The 23,408-nt window shown below is 46.6% G+C and overlaps 1 protein-coding gene across 2 annotated transcripts in view; it reads left to right on the top strand.

Moving 5' to 3' along the window:
- Nucleotides 1-21,033, top strand: part of CMBL (carboxymethylenebutenolidase homolog) — a 32,419-nt gene extending 11,386 nt beyond the window's left edge. For both annotated transcript variants that reach the window (XM_054285272.1, XM_054285273.1), the window contains exons 6-8: nucleotides 17,635-17,830; nucleotides 18,526-18,728; nucleotides 18,985-21,033. In XM_054285272.1, the coding sequence (XP_054141247.1) occupies nucleotides 17,635-17,830; nucleotides 18,526-18,728; nucleotides 18,985-19,554 (969 nt within the window). In that variant the 3' untranslated portion in view covers nucleotides 19,555-21,033. The remainder of the gene's footprint in view (nucleotides 1-17,634; nucleotides 17,831-18,525; nucleotides 18,729-18,984) is intronic.
- Nucleotides 21,034-23,408: the final 2,375 nt, after the last annotated feature.

Raw genomic sequence — 23,408 nt, 5'->3', positions numbered from 1 at the left:
TAGGTTGATCCTGTTGGATGGCTTGAATAGACTGAGAGCTTGTTATTGTCCTGCCCTTTCCCTGTTTTCCTCACCCAGCTGGTTTAGCTTCAAAATCACTCAGACTTTTTCTTTCTGAGACACAGATATACCCTGGGTGAGAATTAATGGGACAGACTCATTCATGTGTGTTATCTACTAAAGATGAAACCAACTTCTGGCTCCACAGGCAAGTAAAGTAGAGGTGGCCTCCTGCTCAGGGGTGCTTCTGATGTGTACAGGCTGTATATCACACCTGTGTTTTCAGACGTGATAACCAGAAGAAATGTTCTCTCTTTATAGTGGTGTATAACAAATAGTGCTAGAAAAGCTAAATAAATAAAATGGTGGAACTTTCTTTGCTGGTATAACTGTGAAATCACATAATTAAAATCCCTCTAAGCTGCAAAAATGGGAGTAACAATGTCCTGCAGCAACATTATTTGTTGCTACTCGTTTCCAGCCCTCCCTTTGCTGATTTAACACCAAGGATAGCACTGCTGTGCCTGGCTGTCTCAAGACTGCTGCAAGAAAACATGAACTCATTCTGCTCACAGCCCAAGCTGGCCTAAAGCTGCATAGCCTTGTCAGATGGGTGCTTTGCTTAAACAATCTTAACAGATTATATCAGCTTGGAATCACTGTTCATAGCAAAGTGGGACTGGGCTTGTACTGCAGTGACTGGCAGCAGGGCTAGAGGGCATAAAGTTCTGTCTTTTTTGCCTCTGCAAAACACTGCTGAGGCCCAGACCTAACTATCTGTCTGCATAACATCTCACTCTCACACATTTGTCACTTTTTGCAGATTAAATATTGTGAGCAGCTACTATGGCTACCTAAGCAACTCCAGTGACTCCTTATGGAGCAGCAGAGATCACAGAGCAAGAAGAGTTTTAGGATCTTTCCAGCAGGCCTGGGAAGAAGGAAGCAGGAGGAGTCTGACCAAACTGGAACAGACAAAAAGTGAAGAGTTATCTGGTGGGTAGAGGAGGGAGCACATAGTTGGCTGAGAAAAGGAAAAGTGTGGGAGGTAGGCACTGAAGAGAGTAGAGAGTGGTGTTGGTTGTTTAAAATCAGAGTTGTGGCAAAAATAGAGCGTTCCAGAACTTCAGCTCGAAGCAAAAGTGACACTGTGAACAGGAGAAAAGAAGACCTGAGACTGACCCTTGAAGATCACTAGTCCATGCTCATCCTGCCTGCTGGTTTTCTTTACTAAGAATCTGTTGATTAAGTCTCTGTGAGGACAGCCAGATGGAAATTAGGCAAATAAAAGGTGGTATTGAAAAGAAAATAGAAAAGCAAAAGGGAGAGGTTAGGCAGGAAATGCAGATATGGGATCCTCAGATGGGGAAAAACACTGGCAATGATTGTGCCTCCTGAAAGTCATGGGTATCCCATGCCTCTGCTCCACTTTCCTGACTTAATGAACCAGGAATCAGCCCTGACTGAGTACTATGTAATGTTAGCAGAGATGTCTCCATTAAAGAGGAGCAAAAATTCAGCTGTACTAAGTGGAGGTAGAGCCTCCCTGAGGAGAGAGATAAAGGGAGATCTGCTTCAAAGGAGAGGCAGTGAGTCAGCACTGGAGAGGCAAAGCAGGGCATATTTCTATTGCTGGGTGCCCAAGAGATTTGAGGAGATAAACACTTCTTGCTGTCACTAAGCCTTTCTCCATCACACTGTGAGCAATGGCACTGTAGGAGACAGGTGGCCTTCTGTTGCTTCATGGCTGTTGCTGGGTGATTTGTAGATCGTATGCCAAAGTTCAAAATTAAATTCCCAGGAATTTTTCAACCCAAGATAATGCCAGGAAGCAAAATTGGTGAGATGATGGAAGTTACTCCTCAGTAAGACAAAAGCTCCTTGGGGAAAAATTGCCACCTGGGATTTTTCTCACCCACCCCTTTCCCTTGCTGAGCCCTAGTGCCATTGCCTCTCCAAATGTACTTTTGCTGCTGGGCTGATGCCAAGTGGTGCATGCAAAAGGGGCTGAAGAGAAACGTGTCAGGATTTTTTGGTAGAAAGTCAAGGTAAGCAATTCAAAGGAAGAGGTAAATCAGAAATTAATAAAGAGGAACAGTTAATTATTTCTTTCCCCCATGTAAATTAGGAAATGGTGAGTCTGAAGTCAGGAAAAGAGCTGGAAGAGAAAGGAAAAGAAAGATGTCTCTATTGGTTCATGCTACACCAGTAAGAGGGAAGTGGGGAAGGCTTGGCAGCTCCCTGCAGGCTGATGGGGTGGAGAAGGTGCCATTCCAACCCTTATTGCTTTCCAGCTGGCTCAGATTGATGGTGTTTGCTATTCCCATGATATCTCTGATAGCATCTGTCTGATGTACTAATGACAAGATGCTTCATTCACGACTCAAAAGAGGGATTAGGGCTCAAATTGCCATTCCAGCTTGTCACTCACCAAGGAATTAAAATCTTCTTTGAATGTGGAATTTACTGACCCTGTGGGAGAGCCTAAGACTAAGGAAATGATGCTTTAAACATGAGATCACTGAAATAAAATAACTCATTAGCTGGTGAGTGTTCATCTTTCCAAGCTGTGGTGGAAAGCCACTGGACAACCTTACACAGGCAGCACTCTCATGGAACAGCCAGTTCATCACAAATACCCCAGACATTTCCTCCTCTGAAGAAATAGCAGAGTATAGTGCAGAAATGCCAAGAGATGATTTTTAAGGAGTTTATGTGGTTGTTATAGAAGAGGCTTTGATCTGTGTCTTTCCTAATGAAGCAAATTATCTACTTCTTGTCCTGATTTGTCACTGACAGCTGGCCATTGGTCACAAATCTAAATCAGGAGCTGTGAAGAAAATCACTTTGAATTTCACCTGAACAGAAGACTGCTGCTGATAGTGATGCCTTAAATGAATTTACATAGATGTGCCCACATGGGAAGACAAGTGTCCTGTAGTACAAGCCTGAGATCTCTGCTAGCTCAGCTGTGCTATGAGGTCTTACAGTAGAAGTGAGCTGGTACTGAACTAAATGTGCACAGTGGTGGAGAGCAGCAGCATCTCAGCAAACCAGATGGTTGGGCAATGATACATAGTCACTCTAGGTGCTCTGGGCTCCTCCAGGAATTGCTGACATCCGTGGTTTTAGATAGTCTGAGGACACTGCCCTCCTGCTCCCCTCCCCACACTCTGCCCACCCCCAGACTCCCTCCAGTTTTTGAAAACATGTCTTTAGAATTGTCCAGGAAATAAGATCCTTTAAGAAGTTAACAGTGAATTCCAGGTCTTACTAATTTGCATTGGTTATGGGGTTTTTTTGGTTGGATGGTTTTGTTTGATTTTGTTTTTGTGGGTTGGGGTTTTTTTGCTGAGCTAGGTCTAGCTTCTCTTCATACTGCGCATAATTTTATTGTAATAATTCTGAACTTACCTCCTTTGGAATATAAATACAATTTGAGCCAAAATACGCTGCAAGTTGAAGCAATTGTGTTGTAGTTGGTGGAATTGCAATGGATTGATGGACAAGATATGACTCAAGGTCAAAAGCCCTTTTGGGGTTTTTTGGGGGCTTCTTCCATCTCTGGAACAATCCTTGCTAACATTTCCACACCAGTGGCTCTCTCTAGCTCTCTGATGACGGAAGGCTTTCAGCCTCCCTTGAGAGAAACCTGTTTCCATGTGATCAGTGAGGCTGATGAAATTCCTTTGGAAGACTTAAACTCTCTCTTTGGAAGACTTAAACTGTATCTGAGCTCCCCTAGGAACAAAGCACAGCTGGGTAACCCAGCTTGTGTCATGTCCACAAATCATCTCTCAGAAGGCAGTTCCCTGAATGGGCTATGCAACCTGAAAAATCTCCAGAGCCCACAGCAACTGACAGATCCTACATCTCCTAGAGGGTAGGATAATAAGAAGGCAAGCCCAAGCTAGCAGAGGCCACAGTCATCCTCAAATCAGCCACAGCTGTCCTGCCTCCTTGTTTCTGTGGAGAAGAATTGTGGTTGCAAGGATGTTGAACTTGAAATCCCTACTCCTGCCATGTGTGTCCATCCAGATTAAGGAGATTTTTCTGCCTCTTTAGATTCTGCCTGTGATGTCTCAGGTTTTAGCTTTTATATTTTTCAGATTCTGTACTTTAGTGTGTAGTTCTGAGCTTTATATTAAGCGATGGTAAGCTCTCTTCACAGAATAGGTAGACAAAACAATTCCTTTTCTAGCTTGGGACCAAACACAACTGATCCAAATTTCAGGCCCAAGAGCATAAACAATGGTGGACTGCAGAGAGAAAAACAAGAAGGATGGGACTTCATAACCTAAAGCTATAATTGGACAATTAACTCCAATATGCTAATTGACCAGAACTTATAAAAGTGAGAAACCTCCCGACTGGTTGCCCATTTTGTGACCATTTTGGGTTCATCTTGGGTGCAGCCCTGGCTGGGCTCTTGGGCTGCCCAAGGTGGATCCACTGAGGCCTTCTAATAAATCCCTACTTTATTCTTCAGCTCTGTCTAGCCTCTGTTCTAGGTCAGCCTTGTCAAGGCATCAGCTGTATTTCTGTATGTCTGCCTGGTGCTCAGACTTTCATATACCTAGGTATTTACTTAGTGTTAACTCACACCAGGGATTGATCATTGACCACAGTGGCAAGGGAAGCTGAAGCTCAGACTCTAGAAGGTCCCCAGTTCAGAAAAATGAAGTCTTGAAGGTCTTGAATGTAACAGGTCACTTCTGTGGAACTGAATTTCAAAGTGGCTAAAGGAATTTGTTCAATTAATGCACTTTTCTTTAGTTTAGTATCACCCCCTAGTGCCATTTTGGTCCAGTTTCCACAGTTATATTTTTCCAAACCAGTCTTGATTTCTTACCTCTTCTCCCCAGGAACCTTGCAGATATAGCAAGAGATGTGCTAGCAACCATGGTCCTGGGAAACTGACAAAGATGTATTTAGCTCAAGATGTGAAATTGTCAAGATTTTAAATGTTTATCCCAAGGAGTTGAGGAGTTTTTAAAGCTTTCTTTTACAAAGTCTGTCTGGAAGTTGGACATCCAGCTACATACAGACAGTGATACAGTTGTAGAAGAAGGTAGATACAGAATCTACCTTTCAACAGTGGAATGCAATGTTTGGTGGGAACAATTTCACTCCTGATGTGATATTTGTAGTAGATTGGTCAGAGGGAACAACTTATTTGGAAGTAAGACCGGACAGATACTTTGAATGTTAGTAAGTCACTTGGACTGCATGACATTTGCCTGAAAGTCCTGAAGGAATTCCAATGTGAAACTGCGAGCTGCTGGCTGAGCTGCATAACCTGTCTGTCATTAGTATCTCTGTGCCTGAGCACTGATGGGTTGCTGGTGTAACCCATTTGCTATAAAAAATTACTGGTGAGTCTGACTTCCATCCATTGTAAGAGACAGGTGTCTATTATAAAGGTTAAGGCTGAAGAATGGTCTTGGTGACAGTCTTGTGGGAAAGATCCAGTGTGGCTCCTGTAAAGGGAAATCCCACATCATTGCCATGCTGGTTTCTGTGAGGGCCTCCATAAGCACAGAAAGTTACTAAAGGGTTGGAGGAAAGGTCCTTTCATGAAATGAAAGCTGAGTAAAGGACAATAAACAAAAAGAGTGTATGGCGCACTTCTCAGGGTAGAGAAGAAGAAGATAGAAGAGAGAAGAGAAGAGAAGAGAAGAGGAGAAGAGAAGAGAGAAGAGAAGAGAAGAGAGAAGAGAAGAGAAGAGAAGGATTATCCAGTCCAACTGCCTGACCATGTCAAGGTCAAAGTTAAAGCATGTTATTAAGGGCATTGTCCAAATATCTCTCAAACACTGTCAGCCAGTGGCCACTTCTCCAGGAACCTGTTCCAGTGGTTTACCACCCTCTTGGTAAAGAAATTCTTCTTCATGCCTCATGCCCAGTTTGAAACTACCTTGAGCAGCTACCCATCATGAGCAGCTTTGAATTGTCCTGTCACTGGAACCAAGGAAGAAGAGATCAGGCCCTCCCCCTTCACTTCCCCTCCACAAGAACCTGGAGAGAGCAGTCAGTTTTTCCTCCAAGGATAGCTCACGTATTACTCTTAGGAGTGGTTTTATTCAGTGGCTTTGTGGATGACCTAGGGGAGTGACTGAACTCCCTGCCTCCCTTCCTTGCAATTTTTTGGACAGCCCCAGAGGAGACAAGTGCAATGCCTTGACATCAGACAGATAGCAACACTGGGAACAGTGTCCCAGCAGCAGTTGTCCCTAGGAGCTGGTTGGTGGAAGATATTTTGTGGGATGCTGGCCTTCTTTGTGCAGATGAAGCTGTAGAAATGAGGTAGGGTTAGCACAGAAGGAGTCAGCTTTCCTCAGGGAATGGGAGCCTTTGCCTTCCAGACCATTACTAGAGGCAGGCAAGAAGCTGCCAAAGAATTGAGAGGTAGGCAGGAACCATCATTTTGCCTTGCTTCAAGGGTACTGATAAGGGTTGATGGCCCTGACCAGCCTCTCCTGGATCTCCCACCTCAACATCTTCCCATGGGACCAAGAAACCAATTCCACCTCAGCCCTGGGCTTTTGGTCCCTGCCTGGGCTGTAATATGGTCTATCTTTCCCAGCTATGCATGGCCATATTCACTGTTTGTCTGTCCCTGGCAACAGAACAAACTTCCTGGCTTGACCTCATACCTGCCTGGCAATCATTGGACTGGCACTGACTGCCACCCCCAGGAATGATACTGACTTATAAACCAACTTCTCACCTGGACCTTGGACCTGTTCTGCCACCACAAGCCCACCTGATGATCTGGACTCTCAGTTGAACCCAAGTCCATCCCTGGGCCTGCATGCTCCTTGTAGGAAACTTGGACAAGAATTGGCTGGAGAGACTTTGTCGTGCCAGCCTTTTCTCCCTTGTCTCCTGGATCCCTGATGCTAAGGAACAGTTGTCTCATCTCTCTGTCCTGACAGAAGAAAACTTTCCCAGTAAAATATGTTGTCCCTGACCCACCACCCAAGTCCACTCTTCTTCTGCAAGTTTGTCCTTTTTTCCTGCAAGACCTTACTACAACTCTTCCCTTCCCAGTATTGTGGAGGAATAGAATGCATGAAAATAGTGCAGAAGGTAATCTCACACCTGAGGAATTGCAGCTGTATGAATAACTGAAGATTTGGAACAGGCCTGCCCTTAGTAGGCCACAGCTGTGTCCAATAAGAAGATGGGTGCTACAAAAGAGTGAGTTAGCTGGGTGAGGAGAGAGTTGGAGTTTGTTGGTTGGGCTGTGAAGATGGTGGAGTCAGTGCTTTGAGGAGATGCACATGAGAAATCACTGAGAAGGTATGGAACTTTTGAAATAAGTTGACAATGCAGTATCTTTGTTAAACCATCTGGAGCCCCAGCCAACTCAGCCTCCTGGAGTGGCACCACCTTACCAGGCCAGGGAGCTGCAAGCTGAGCTGCCTCCTGAACCATCCCTACCTGTAACTGTGGTGACAAATAAGCCATTAAGTTTCAGGGAGAAGGCAGATGTACACCATGGTTACAGGATATTTTATATTGCTTTAAGTGCTGGCAGACAGGCTGGGAGAGATGGGAAAGGTTAAAAATACTGCAATTGTGGATCCCTGTCCCTGTGCTGGGCTGGAAGGGCACTGCCCCAGCATTGCTCTGAGGCACTGGGAGCAGTGCTCAGGGATTCCATTGGATTAGCACTGCCTCTTGCAATCATTCTGCACCCAATGCACCTAACAGCAACATGAAGGGAGTAGGTTGAAGTGGGACTGAGCAGAATGCTTTGAAGCAGGTGTGGTGTTCAGTAGGTGACCAGAGGTTTCAGGTGTGAGGGGTTTTTGACAAAGAAGGGGAACACAGCTGGGAAGCACTTCTGGGGAGCAGGGCCCAGGCTCAGTGTGACTGTTGTGTTAGCTGGGAAGCGAGGTGGGACATTGTGCGGCATTGTCAGGAAGGCGGCCAGCAGATTCCTCAGTGATGGGGTAGCACTGAATGACCTCAGAGCACAAATGGTCTGTGCAGCTGGTGGACTCCTCTGAGCACCCTGCCTATGCCAGGGAGAGTGCAGGGCCCCAGCTCTCCTGGGAGGCAGCCCACACCTTGTAGTACCCTGCACACTGGCCTGCCTGCTGAGGCTGGGCAGGAGGAAAGTGCTGGCAGCTCACAGAATTATTAACAGAAGGAGCAGAAGGGCAAAAGAGAAAGTCAAAGAGTGGTTCCCCAGCATCAGGAACAGAACTGGATCTGAAAAAGCTGAGCAAAATTTAGTGCTGGAAATGAAGGGATCGTGACTCCTCTGAAAGGCTGCTGTCACAGATGTTCTGAGTAAATGCTTGTGGTCAGTTTGAAAATACAGAGACAAACGGAACATTGCCATAGACTGCAATATTAAAAGAGCAGTGCCATTTTAGGCCCTTTAGGTAAAAGAGCCTGACATTCATATTTCAACAACTTTCTCTCCCACATACCCCTGCTGATAAGCCTCCACACCTTCAAAGAGTGATCTGTTGCATCCAAATGCCATCAAATCTTCATGCCCCTAAATGCTTTTGGAGCTCTGATAATATAGAATGGGAAGTAAAGACCTGTGTGGGGCTGGGTCACCCTGAAACAGGTGTGCAGACCTCCTCACCCAGCTGCTGTGGAGATCATCAGAATCATTAGCCAGGGACATTGTGAAAAAGGGTTCATGCTAAAGTCAACACCTGGGAAACTGTGTCCTGCTGAAAGTGTGTTGAGAGAGCTAGTTCCCTCCATGGTTCTTAGGGTACTTGCTGGAACATGGTGGATTTCTGTTTGGAAGGGCAGTATTCCTTTGCAGCCATACATCTGGCATCATCTGACGACAGAGCACACTCTGTTAGGAGACCAGACCCAATCCTTTAGAGCTGTGTATGCCTGTACTTGAAGAGCTGCTGCTGCTCTGATGTTAGTGAAACAGCCTGCTTGTGTGTATGTTGAGGATGAGCAATAAGGGGAGAGAAAAAAGGATGAAAAGGAGAACCCTTCTTGACTATGTCCCTTTACTGTAGTTGCTTTGGTCCAGCTGTTCCTCATGCAGTTGCCACTGCCATGACTTTGTGACACTGGCTGCCATGTCTGGCTCTTGGAAATTTTCATGCTCTATTATTTTTCTGTGTACTCCCTATTTGAGCCAGACATGCAGGAGACAGGATATTCATCATGCTAAACCAACCATAATTCAGAGGAGGAAAATGATGCACTTTCATACAGTGCTTGTTACATATCATAGGCCATCCCCAATGCCTGTGTGTGTCACTGCAGTGGGTTGACTCTGGCTGGATGTTGGACACCCACCAAAACTCCTCTATCATTCCTCCTCCACTGCTGGACAGGGGAGAGAAAATATAACGAAAGGTTCATGGATTGAAATAAGGACCAAGAGAGATCACTCACCAATACTGTCACAGGCAAAACATTCTTGAATGAGAGATTTTAATTAAATTTGCTGCTAATAAAATCAGAGCAGGATCATGAAAAGCAAAATGAGACCTCAAAAAACACCTTCCCCACACCCTTCTCTCCTCCTAGCTCTAACTTCTCCACAGCCTGGGACCAAACTTTCCAAGATACTAAGGCAGTTTTGGTTACATCGTATTTCCATGTTCTCTCAGTGTTGACCTTGACCAACATCTTGTTTGCCAGCTGGACAAAATGTGTGCAGTGTGGGTGAGAGAGGTGTAGGTGTTAAATTACAGAGGCCCTGAAATGCACTGGTGTGGACTTCATTAGCAGTGCAGCAGCTCTAGGGCCTCCAACAGCTGTCCTGTGCCCAGTGCTCAGGGAGTGGAGGTCAGGGATTCTCAAACATGCATGTGATACACAGTACGTGACATATTCCCTGGTAATGAGGAATGCAGGACAAGCCCTGTGGATGAATGGCAGGTCAGGAGCGAGCCCTCAGTGAGATTGCTACTTGTCAGTGCACTCCAGGTAAGGCTGTGGAAGAGGTCTCTTCTCTAAACCAAACCCCCCTGCAGGTGCCTGTCTCAATAGGAATGGATAATGTAGGGATTCTGCCTCTCAAAAAATTAACTGGAAAATAAGGAAGACTACTGTATTTTGTTCCTATATCTGGAAGCATATTTAAGATAGTGACTGGAGAGGAGAGAGGGACTGGGGGAGTCAGGGAACCTGGGCTGCTTTCCCAGCACTGTGTTGTTACTGTAAATTATAGCAAGTCCCCAGGGACATTTTTCAGTTCTGACCTGTCTCTCAAGTAAAGCTAATAGTCTCACACTTTCCACCAGAAGACTAGATTATACAGGGTCTCTGTTCCTGGAGAGGAGCGGTTACACTACACCATTTATCCCAGTGCTGAGTTCTTGGATATTGGATAGGTTTCTTTGGTACACTCACATCACCCCTAGCTGTAATGTTCCGGCCAGTAGGGACTTTGCACATTGAAGGCTGCTCCCAATCATGCCTTTCAGAATGTGTGTAAAGGCACAGGCTTGAGTGGCACAAGACCTTTAGGTCATCAGCAAAACAATCTCACTCCCCACCCCTTATCCAGAAGCAGAGGGACAGCTGGGAGCCTGACTGTGCTACTCCTCTTGCCCTCTGATTTGCACCTCCTCTGAGTGGTAGCAGACTGGTTCTTCACAGGCCTGTGCCAGCAGTCCAGTGCATCTCACCTTGTTGCCCCTCTGTGAGGGCAGAGCACTGAGTGACAAGCCCTTGGCGTAATTATTGTCCCTTCTGAGATCAGGTGAGAAGGTTCAGTCCTGTGCTGGAGACCCAGAGTATTTGTTTATGGGGGGATGCTCTTTTCTCTTAAGGCTGTCTTTCATCTCTCCCAGCCTTCCTTGCAATTCTCTGACCCCAGGGAGTGCCAGGGCTCATCACTGCAAGTGCCCAGCATGGCTCTGGCTGTAGGGAACAGGGGGGCCAGTGCTGTGACACACCCATGTCACTGCGGCTGGCAGACAGACAAACTGATCCACTTCCTTGAGGAAAAAAAATCAGTGTTCAAGAGCCAAGATGCAGGTCCTGCATGGTGTCCACACATCCAGGAGCTGTTTTCATGTCCATGCTGAAGTGGAAGAAGGAAGGGCTTGGCACAGGACCATGCTCTGGGGCAGGTACTGAGAATAGGTAAAATGTTCCCAAGTCATCACAGTTATCATTAATAATTTCAGCTCCACCACCATGCTCTGCAGTACTGGTGTGTGTGAGGACCCTGAGGCATTGGGTCCCAAGAGGGGTTTTGAGCCAGCCATGGTTTGTGCCTGGTCTCTGATGCTCGCTGGCACAGGCATCTTTGGTACCCAAGGAAGTCGTTGTGATCCCTGCCATCGGGAACACACTCCTACTTGGCACAGCCCTGGAGCAAGGACCTTGTTCGAGCCCAGGGAGCTGCTTTGCTCCTTCAGCTGTAACGAGAGCCCAAGCTGGAGCAAAGGGCTGAACAAGGTGGGTCTGCCAGTGGCTCCCCGGGGGTTTATAATGCTATGGCTAGAGCAGAAACAATCCCGCCCCGACTCCTGAAACACATCCCCCTCCATTAAGCGGGTAGCGGGATAGTCCTTTCCTTCTCCCTTTCCCCTCTTTCCTCCCCTCCGGGAGGTCACCTTCAGCGGGGAGGCAGCGTGCCCCCAGGCCCAGAGCCATGGGGACGGGGCGGAGCGTCACGCTCGGCCCCGCAGCTCCTGGCAGCCCGCTGCGGCTGCTGGCGCAGGCTGAGCCCGGCGGCTGCGGCGAGGGGAGCGCGGCTGGCTGGCTGCGCTGCGCTGCTGGACAAGGTGAGAGGCTCAGTGCAGGCGGAAGGGAAGTCACAGCCGTGGCAGGATGAAGGACACTGGACAGGCGTGTAAAAGGGGCACCCACCCCTCTCAAACAGGTTTTGGAGACTCGAGCGTGGTGTGGCGGCACAGTGCGGAGCGCACCCGCTTCCCGCAGAGGGCTGATGGAGAGCTCCTTGGTGGCTTTGCCATGGAAGGTCGCTTTGTGTCCACTTGTGTTCGGTGGGATGGTGCCGCGCTCCTGGCGGGTTGGTTGGGAGAAATGTGTGATGGGCTCACTGTGGTCCCAGTGAGATTGCTGCCGGTTTCTGTCCGAGGAGGCTGCTGTGCGGAGCCCGTGGTGCGCTGCATGCTCCCGAGAGGCTTGCGGGGCTCTCCGGGGACACTGCTGGGTGTCTCTGCCCGGAGCAGCAGCTCTGCTACCGGCACAGTCATGCCGTTCTCTGCAGCGAGATTAAGCACTAGCCTGCTGACCAGTTTTAGAAAGAAAGCTCATAAATCTTCCAGCAATAAGGCCACAAGCAATTGCGGTAATCTGTTCTTATCCCTTGTATTAAAAGTGGTTTGACTCACCTCGCACAGGGCGACAGGTTTTCACCAGAGTGGACCTTTTAGGGGAAAAGGAAATGCCATTCTTGAACCAAAAGTTACAAAGATGGAAGGATATTCTTCCATAACGTTTGATGAGACTTTTAGGGGCAAATATCCTTCTTCACAGAATGTGCACCACAGCGGAGGTCTGAAATGGCCTCACTTCAGCTTCGTCTATTGGTTTTATTATAATGCTTCTGCCTAACTGGCAGAGCCCCTTTTAGTGAAATTCCAGTACTCTGAAAAGTGTATACAGATGATAGAGTAACTTCACCATCTGTTTGATAAGTTACAAAGACAGCACCCCTGGAAGTTTCTCCTGTGATTTTCAGCCCTCTTGCCGTTGTCATGATTGTCTCTTGTCCTTTTTCTGTCAAACTGGGGACACCAGAGGTAGCTTGCTCAACTGTGGGCTCGCTGATATTATTAAAAAGACAGAAAACATCCAGTAACTGGTTCTGTTGATCTATCAGAAGAATTCAGGAAATTTACCCAGGCTTTCTTCATATCAATGGATTTTTAACATTTCAAGAAACATCATAAAAAGGTAGATAAAAAAGAATACAAAGCAGAGCAAGCAGAAAAATAAATTTATTATAAAAATACAAATTCCACTGGTGTGTGATATTCTCAATTGTGCAGAAGCTGTTAACAGGTGGCCAGCTCTTCAGAAATACAGCTTCCCTAACTCAGCTGATTTTTGGAGATTAAATTTCAGACTGTCTCATTGCATCTGTATGCAGGAACCTCTGCAGAAACTGGAGTTCACTGTAAGAGGCACATCGCCTCAGAACAGATCTCTTCTTTTGTTACAATCATCTCAGCCTGCCTGAAACTGAACAGCTGTCTCTACTTTTTTTTTTCTTGTTTGTTTTCTTTTGTTTACAGTGAAGCTTACTTTCTTAAATTAGCATCTGAAAAATGTTAGTTTGCCTCTCACTGCTGATGTTTACTGCATCTGAATCTTTTCAAGCATTCTCTTTAGCAGAGTGAATGCAAAAGTGGAATCTGTAACATCAGTAACCTTTGATCTTAGACTTGTATATGTAACATTAAGATGTGTATCTATATCATTGTAGATTATTTCTACTGCAATTCTGTATCATCCAGTGTGTTAAGGTGTGCAAAGGTAGTGAGGCTATTAAAAATTTACATTTCTGGATTTACATAATGCCCATTAAGCAACATGAAGAAACTAGATGTGTCTGATTAGTATGACTTGTTTTCCTGTTTTTTTTTTTTCCCTGTTAGCCATCCAATGCCAGACTGAAATCCTGACTTCTTTGGTCATTTGGAATGCTTTTGTATCTGTGTATGTGTATGCATGTACACAGTTGCAGTTTTACCAAGCAACGCATTGTCTACCCATACCCTTTTTTGTGCCATTTGCAGTATTTTTCTGGATGATTTCAGTGTTTCCTTCTAGATCATTGGCATAGATAAAAGTATTATGACAGAGTTAGGATTGAAAAAAATTGTGTAGGGTGAGAGCAACAATAAAATATGGCATTTTCCACTATATACTGGGCTTTTAAATAATTAATTAAAAATGTGTTGCTTCTTAGTTTAGACCAATGCCAGGATGAATTTGTACAGATAACTTTCAGGAAATGACCAGTGAATGTGACATTTCTGGCAGCTGCTCTGTGAACCAATACCAGGATGAGAACTGCTTCAAACCAACAATTTAGAGGTTGGTGGGAGGTGCCTGCAGGTGGGCTCCTTACACAGCCCTGAAGCAGAAGTGTGATAACAACTGGGTGAAGTGATCTGAATTACTTGGTGCGCTAAATCCATTTGAGCAAAATGTGCTTTACTAAACATGGTGCAAAAATATTCAGGTAGAAACCAGGTAGGCAGCACCCATAAAGGGGCACGAAGAGGAAGTTTGTTTTTTTTCCCCCAACATTCCCCAGTAATTTGGAAAAACTCTGGACTCATAATGGCTGTATAAGGTAGTGCGGCCTGTGTGTCATTCCTGCAAAAAGAGATCTTGAGGCCACAGCATGAGGCAGGGGGGAATTCTAGCTGAATGTGTGACAGGAGGCATTCTCCCCAAGACAATTGGGGTTTTAATGTGGGGGATGGGAGGAGGAAAATGATGAGACTTTAGAAAAGACCCATGAAACAGATCTGAGAGCTGGACAAGCAGACTGGAGAATCTGAGAACTTGGTCTGACAAGTGGACAGAAAGTTACTGGAAGACATTGAACCAATAAGAAAACTGAGAGATGTCTTGATCAGAGAGCACAGAGATGCTTATTCTCAATTCAAAATGTGACCACATTTTGTGGCAGCGTCACATCTGTTTTCTAAGTAACTGATGCAGGCACTACAGAAGCACAACGTGACAGATGCTTTATGAAGCCTAAGTAAGCATCAGTACAATGCATTGCTTGAGCTTCAGTCTGGTAGTTTTACACAACCAAATTAATTGAAAATATGTTCTCATAGCCTTTGGTCATACTTCTGACCACAGTGCATATAAACCCTGCAAGAGTCTGGAGAAATTTAACAGGTATTAGAAACCTCATTTCTCTATCTGAGAAACTTCAGCAGCAGATTAGGTAAATTCAGATAAGGTTATTATATGAATACCTAACAGCAAGAATGTTTACACCAGCATTTATAATTGACCAACTGTCTTTGGATCAAGCCTGAATGACTTTTTGAAAGAGATGCCCCAGATGCTATTTGTTGTTTGGTTTGTGTTAAGGCCCTGTAGAAGGTCAGACAAGAAAGTGGACCCCACATGTCATATGCTCAAGGCCATTTCTAATAGAGTATCTTTGATATGAGAAGAGGCTGAAACAGCTGAAACTCTTCAGCTTGAAAAAGAGAAGGCTCAGAGGGGATCTTACTGGTGTATATAAATATCTGATGAGGGGTAATGAAGAAAAGGGAGCCAGACTCTTCTAACCAGTGATCATTGATGGGAGTCTCCATCTATGGAGATATTGAAGACCTGGCTGAACACCTTCCTAGACAACCAGCTTCAGTTGCTGCAGCTTGAGCAGGTGACTTTAATGGATTAGATGATCTCAAGAGGTCCCTTCCAACCTAAACACCTCTGTGATTCTGTTATTATAGCACTGTCTCTGTTATACAGGGATCATACTGTCTTTGGCTTTTGTCATGTATGAAGTGTTTTTCTGCACTAAGAATATTAATCATTTTGGTTGAAGAACCAGAATAACATTACCTGGACTAAGACATTGTATCTCTGTAGGCTAGATCCCCCTCAGCTTCTCAGGTGGTTCAGAAGTATCTTGTGATGGTGTAAAGGATGTGAGGTTTTGCTGCTGTAATTAGAGATTCTTTTAAGGAAATACAGTTTCTCACAGTCAGCAGCCTGGAAATAAGAGCTCTAGAAGGAATGAAGCATGGAAAGGAAAGAACAGGTTTGAATAGGACTCTGCCTGCTGCCTTCAGTACAGCACAGCCAAATGGTGAATGCATGCTGGTTGGGGCCCTGGTGACCTCCTCTTCAGTGCTTGTCAGTCTGCAAAGGGAAAATGACACTTTAGAAGGTATCACAAGTAGCTGCAGAGCACCCAGACACACTCTACTCAGCAGTGACCCAAATTTGATGCTCACTTACCTTCCTAGCTAATCACAGTGGCATCTCAAAGTAGGACCTGACATTGTCAGCTATTTTCTCAAGTATGGACTTTCTCCTGTAGTTCGTGACTCCAAGGGCGGCAAGGGCCAAAGTCTGCAAACTGTTCTGGAGTGACTGCAGCTGGGGCTTCCTTCATAAGGAGCCCTGATCAGACCCACAGGTCACAGGCCCTCAAGAAACTCTACCCATATCCTCTGGATGATCTGTTCTTCCAAGGTGGCTCATTCGCTTTATTGCTCTACTCTTGCAAAAAAAGTAGGGGCAATTACTTGGCACTTCTGAATTGGATAAAATTTAGAAATGCAGTCAAGAAGAGCGGGAAGGGAAGAGAAGAGGAGCTTCCCCACAAATAGTCCCAGGCTCCTGTAGAAATCCAGCCTTGTTGCAGATTTCCCAGGTTAAAATAATTTTTTTTTTCCCAAATTTCTTTATTTTGAAGAATGGCTGGATTTAGCAGCAGTGCGGCTCCTTTGCAGAAGAGAAATGTGGACATACTGGAACAAATCCAGATTGTGAAGACAGTTAAGATGTGGGAGTATCTCTCATTGGAGGAGAGGGTAACAGAGCTGGGACTTCATCAGCCTCAAGAACAGAAGGCTTGAGGGGATCATCTGATGCATATGAATACCTGCAAAAACACACAGCCAGGTGTATCACAGTATCATCTAATACTGAGTGGCAGAACTAGAGGCAGTGGGCCTGAAACAGAATTTCTTTTTAAGCATAAGTTAAAATCTTTTTTACCACAAAGGTGATTAAACACTGAAACAGGCTACCCAGACCAGCTGTGGCATCTCCATCCTTGTAGATATTTAAAACTGGGCTGGGGACCAGACAACCTGCTCTAGTTAACCCTCCTTTTAGCAGGATGTTGCAGTAAGAGGTCTCCAGAAGTACCTTCTGGCATTTACCATCCTGTGATTCTGGTTCTGTGACCTTGCTCCAAGGCCAGGAGGAACTCCCAGGCCCAAAGTACCTTGTTCAGAGCACAGGGAAGTAGACGGGAGCAGAGTGCTGCCCCAGAGGCCTTAAAATCCTGCCTTGTGGCTGGCTGGGAAAAGTGAAAAAACACTTCTCTGAAATGGGCCTGAAGCATCTGGCTAGAGCTCGAAATGCCATTCATGTCCTAGGTTACTTCCTGTACAAGTTACTTGGCTGCACAGAGGCATGACTTTTGGTCAGAAATGTCATCAGGCATGTGAGGTACTGAGCTCCCTTTGGCTTTCCTGGGGCACTCTGCCTTTTGTCACATGTCCTAAGGGACAGATCTGTCTCATCTGCTGACTCAAGGACTTTCTCCAGTAAGCATTAGAGGTGGAATACTGAGTAGAGAGACGAGGTCTTGCTGCAGTAGGCTAAGGAGAGCAACGAGGGGTGACTGGGTCATACTTGAAAATCTGGGACTCTGCTAATGTTTTGCCTGTTGTCTAATATTAGGCAAAAGGATTAGGGGGCTGGAGGAGGTTCCCTTCAATAGAGAGACCTTTCTATGATGAGGGGCTTTGCCCAGAGATGTGCTGTATAAAAGTGTAAATTCAATTCTAGCGCAGCAACAAGAGTGCTCAGGAGCCTTCCAAGTGGCAGAAATACGCCATGGCATGGTTTGTGTTGCATGTTTGATCTGACTTTCTCTGAGCGTGCTGTGATGTTCCTACTCTGGCTGTGGTGTTCCTGCAGCGCTCGGCGATGGCAGAGAGCTCAGTCGTGACCGCAGCAGTGCCAGAGAGAGCAGCACCCACCAAGCTGGAGGAGCTCCTGGAGATCACCGCCCAGAGCCTGGTGCGTGCCGAGGTGGCTGAGCACTATGAAGTTGTTCGGGAGCTGGGCAGGGGCAAGTATGGCCACGTGATGCTAGTGACCCACAGGCAGAGAGGTAAGGAGCTGACTGTGCCCTGTGAACTACTGTGCCTTTCTCCTCTCCACTTACCAGGGCATGGGGTGGGCTGGTGGCACACTGGGGACACAGACCAGGCACGGCAGGGAGGATCCCCAGGGAGACCAGCAGGATGGGGACCTCCCCAGCTAGGGACCATCCCATGGCATCCAGCCAGGGACTAGGTGATGCCAGGGGGCAGCCCAGATTATCTGGCAAGGTTATAGTGATAAGACAGGTCCAAGGTCAAGCTGGGAAGTTAATCCATAAACCAGGATCAGGAGAGTTCACAGATATGCACCAAAATGCATGTGGTATAGATGGAAACAGCAGTCCCACCACAGGGCTCAGTCACAGAGCCCCAAGCCTGATCTGAAGTGGTGCCCTAAGGCTTGTGGACAGAGGGTGTGAATGAACATCCTAGGTTGGCCATATGAGTGCCCTGACACTGCTCTTCCCCAGTAGTCCCAGCTCAGACTGATAGGCCCATTTATCCTGAATGTCCCTACTCTGCCCACAGCTCAAAACTCACACCAGCAGCAGTTCCTGTTCCCACACCTGGTGTCCACAGGGTATACCCACACAAGCTTTGGAATAGAGACCTCCATGTGGCTGTGATTGCCTGGATCTGTGGCTGCTTTGTCTTGCCTTGTTGTGACTTCCAGAGGAGTCAAACTCACTCTTCCCATCCCCAGGGACTCCTATGGCTCTCAAGCTGCTACCGAAAGCCAGTACCAAGCTGCATACCTTCCTGTATGAGTATTGTGTAGCACTGTCCCTCGCCACCCACCCTGCCATCATCGGCATGTTTGGAATTGCCATTGAGTCCAGCCAGTACTATGGCTTCCTCTACGAACCAGCGCTGCACAAAGACCTCATCTCTATCATCAAACCCCGTGTGAGTGTTGCCACAAGGCCTTGGGGACTGGGCTGTAGCATTTGGTCCCTCTAGAGGCTGGCTGGGTCAGAGGGAGGGAGATAAAGGCAATGGCTGTGGATCTATCTGGGGTCTGCAGCACTTAAGCAGCCTTGGGCTTGCAAGGTGAGAAATGTGAAGGTGTTTTCCAGTGCAGAGCACTGAGGTGAGAGCCCATCTGGCAGGGCTGCTGAGGTGCCCCATGTGTGCCATCCCGCCTGTCTCTCTCCCTGCCCAGGATGGGATCCCTGAGCCGGCCGCAAAGCAGTGTGCCAAGCAGCTGGTGAGCGCACTGGAGTTCATCCACAGCCGAGGGCTGGTGTATCGCGACATCAAGCCCGAGAACGTGCTGCTTTTTGATCCCGACTGCCGGCTCGTCAAACTCACTGACTTCGGCCTCACGAGGCCCAGGGGCACCAAGCTCAAGCTGGTGGCTGGGGTAATCCCCTACACTGCCCCCGAGCTGAGCAACACTGCTGATGCCCAGGGGGTGCCCATCGACACCAGCATGGATGCCTGGGCCTTCGGGGTGCTGCTTTTCTGCCTGCTCACTGGCTACTTCCCCTGGGAGCAGAGCCTGCCAGAGGACCCTTTCTTTGAGGACTTCATGCAGTGGCAGGAGACAGGCCTGGAGAAGGACGTGCCCCGGCACTGGAGGCGCCTGACGGCCGAGGCTGCCGGCATGCTGCGGAGCCTGCTGGCTCTGGATCCCGCCAAGCGCGGCCCTGTCAGTGCCGTGCTGCACTACGTCGGCTGCCCTTGGCGGCAGGAGGGTGGGCACGGTGAGGAGGCTGCTGTGAAGTCCTAGGGCAGTCCTAGGGCCTGTTCCCCATGGCGGGAAGGAGGGAAGGAGGGTCGGAGGCTGCAAGGGGCTTCAGGGTTTGGGCACCATGGTGGCCTGGGCGTGAGAGGCCGTGGTGACCCAGAGAGCAACTTCTCTGCTGCGCTGTCCCTGCTGCCACAGAACCAAGCTCCTTCCCCAGCAGATGGCCCTCACCTCAGGACTCAGTGCTGCCCAGCGACGCTTCCTTGTGGCTTGAAGACATCTTTCTCTTGGAAATGACTGCGTGTGAAGCATTTACTTGTTTCCTAGCCACAGGAACTCCAGGGAGTTATTTAGACTGCAGCACTTGCCGTGCCTCAAAACAGCAAAATATGTACTTTTGTGTTTCTGTAAGTGGCTTGTTTTCCCTCATAATAAATGCCTGTTGGGACCCACTTGCTGTTGGAAAGCAGGGAGCATGTCAGAACTTGCAGCTGTCTCAGGACAAGCTGTCCAAGGCATGGGCCATCTCTGGATGCTGCCTGTGCCCGCACCAGGACCCCTGGAGGGTGGCTTCAGGCTGGTGGATGGGCTGGGGAGATCCCAGCATGTGGCTGTGGATGATGGCTGGGGAATGTTCATGGTGTTGGAGGTTATCTCATGCCAGCCCAAACACATCTCTTCCCTTGTACTGCCTTCAGGTCCTAAGACAATGTCCTTCATGCTCCTTTAAATGCCTGGCTACCCCTCTGCAAGACCTTTCTTCTCCCCTTTCCTACTACTTCTTTAACCCTTCCCTAGATACACACCTCTCCTAATGCCCCGATATCCTCCTAGGTGCACATTTTAATCCTGAAAAGGAGTAGCAAAGAGGAAATTAGGGGTTAGTAGCCATTTTTGCTTTTCTACCTGTTTTCAATCCCCAGGATTTTGCTGTTGGTAATAATCCCTTCCTGCACTTAACCTGGTCTTTTGCTGGAAACATTCACAGCTTGTTTTTCATTCTCAGGGGCTTCATAACTCCAAAAAATGCAGTGTCCCAGCACTATACTTTCTAGCATTTCAGCTTTTTTTTCATGTCAGACCCTTTCTGTACACAGTCCTTCTTCTACGCTTTCCCAACCTGCAGCTTTTTTGTCCAGCTTCTTCTCCCCCACTGGCATTTTAGCATGTGTTAACTTTTCTACCAACACTACCTATCACCTGGTAAACACCTTTTGCTCATCACCTCTGTACTACTATTTTGTGCTGCTCCCGCTCCCTACATCACTTGTGTCTTGAGTCTTCCAACTCCCCAGCCTACCTTACCAAACAGCATTATGCTCACACTGTCTAAGATACAGTTTTCTTCTGCTTACTTCCATCTCTTAGAATTTTTCCTTACTTGAAATCATAATCAATGCTGCCGAACTCCAGCCTGCTGAGATTGGCTTTAATTACTCTTTAATTACTGTAGGAATGGCAGAGAGATGTCAAGGTGCCAACATGGTTCCTGCATTTAAAGTGGAGAAGCCTTAAGACAAATGGATCTAAAGGCCAGGTAGCTGGCAAGTATCCAGTGAAAAATAATGGAAAAAGCATTTGTTACAGATGTTAGCTAATGGAGAATTACAGAATAGGAATGTGGCTTTTTGGAATGAGACATTCAATTTTATAATAAAGTCGTGTTTGATACAGTAAATTCATAGTGTTATGGTACAGAGTTTTTGTAAGGCATGACCTATCGATAAAAAGAGAATTATGATATGTTGTATTGATTCAGAAGATGCAAAGTCCATAAAATATAGATTAGGTAGATTGAGAACTTTCAATAGACAGAAGAGATAATTGTCTGCTTGGAATGCTCTATTTTGTCTGGTTTCTGCAGGGATCAGTTTTTAAATGAGTACTGGTTAACATATCCAATCATGATTTTAAGGAAAGTACAAAGGAGGTAAAACCCTACAGATGACACAAGCATGAATAGGGTGGTTGCAAGAAGAATAGGCTACTCAAAGAGATCTAGATAACTTGTGTTATTCAAACAAAGTGTATTCAAACAAAATACATTTTCTTACAGGCAGGAGAAACATAATTAGGTAGGAACACGTAAGAATAAAAGCCACCCCTACAAAAGGACCCCTAAAAACTTGCCAAGTCACAGAGGATACACAAGATTACATGAGTTCTTACTGTGTTGTCCTGTTAAAAAAGGCAAATGGGCTCCTTGCATGGCTAAGGACGGGTAGAGAGTAAGGATGGTCAAATCTTCAGCAAAAACAGCTAACAAGATTCCTGCTGGCCTAAATATCAGTGTGGGAAGTAGGAGTGAGCCATCATGGGGAAATCCTGGGTATGGCGCCACAATTACAGGCAAGCTGGAAAACTGGAGACAGCTCAGGAAAAAACATGGTGGGACTGTGGTTTAAGGCTGTAATAAAGTCTTAAAGAAACTGACAAGTGAAACTAACTAAAATAGGAAGACTAGATGATGGATTGATTATTATTGGTATAGAGTACTGAGAGGAAAATACCACCTACTAATGGCCTATTTTAATTTGAGAATGATCCAAGAACAACCATGAGAGGCTGAAGCCAAACACTCCAGTAGTGAGGTTCTTGCCGACTGAAGGAAACAATCATATGAGCAGAGGCTGAGAGAATGGGGAATGTTCAGCCTGGAGAGGAGTCTGGGTGGATCTTATATCTCTTTATACTTCCAGGCACAAATATTAATAGAGAGAGGGGAGGCATTTAAACAACAGAAAAATGGCTTTATGCTGATGGTGGCCAAACTTTGTAGCATTGGTTGTGTATCTATGGCTTTGGAGATGTTCAAAGGATGATTGGATAAGGCTCTGGTTAAATTTCTCCAGCTGTCTCTCTTTTGAGAAGGAGCTTTATGTAAGCAATCTTCATATGTCCTGTGTGGCATCAACCATGCTGTGATTCCACAATGTTTTTTATTTTGAAGACACTCGGTGTTGCAGCTAAAGATGTTTGGGGCTCCGAAATGTCTTCTCCCTTGGAATTGCTCAGCATGGTCTCAGCACAGCTCTGTGCCAAATGCAAAAAAGGCTTGACAAGAAAGGGTTAGCAAGATTTTAGGATTTATTCCAATTTAAAGTAAAACTGAACCGATGGAAAATTGACATCTTTGGGGAAACAGATCAAGCTGCCCCATACTGGTATTTTTTGCGGGACCCAATTATGCCAATGAGGATCCAGGATTCTGTCCTGCCTGAGAAAGGCAATGTGACAGGCTAATTGCAGTGAGAAGTGGCAATGACCAGGATTGTTTCTTTGCCTCCTTTGTCACAGAGCCTTGAGACTTTGGTAGGAGGGATTTCTGCTGCCAGAAAGTTGTGTGATGTATAGTGAAGTGATGAAATCAGCACTGTGACTGTGTCACGCATGTGATGGTGGTGGGGACAGGGCTGCAATGAAGCAAGCACAGGTTTGAGCACAGTGGCAAAGAGTCCTGCCCTGATCCAAGTCCCAACTCAGGCTTCTTTTCTCAGTAGCTTGTTCAGGCAGCTGGATTTCTTAAATCAATGAATAAATAGACTTGGCAAAGACTATCCCCAGGGGGTCTGGAAAAGGATCTTGTTGCCCCCATCACCCCTGGAGCAGCTGTTGGGAGAGGCTGAATGGAAGGGAGCTGTGTGCAAGCCCTTTGCACGCCCAGCCTCTGGCTGCAGGAGGGCTGGCCAGGTGCCCAGCACTGTAAAGGGCAACACTTCAGCTAATGTAGGCACGAGGGATGGGGTGGATCCTGTGTCATCTCCAAAGGGGCATCAGGTGGCTCTGAAGAGGAGGGAAAACGTGGTACTTCTCTCCTGTCTGGGATGGAATGAAGAGATAAATTGGGTAATTACCGAGCTCGCCACACTTTGTGAATTCTGGCTGCAGGTCAGTCC

Source organism: Melozone crissalis, unplaced genomic scaffold, assembly GCF_028551555.1.
Source record: "Melozone crissalis strain CALT ecotype California unplaced genomic scaffold, PUWL_Pcris_2 ptg000042l_1, whole genome shotgun sequence".
Taxonomy (NCBI): domain Eukaryota; kingdom Metazoa; phylum Chordata; class Aves; order Passeriformes; family Passerellidae; genus Melozone; species Melozone crissalis.
Note: the sequence above shows the minus strand (reverse complement) of the source record. Positions and strands in the feature narration are given on the sequence as shown.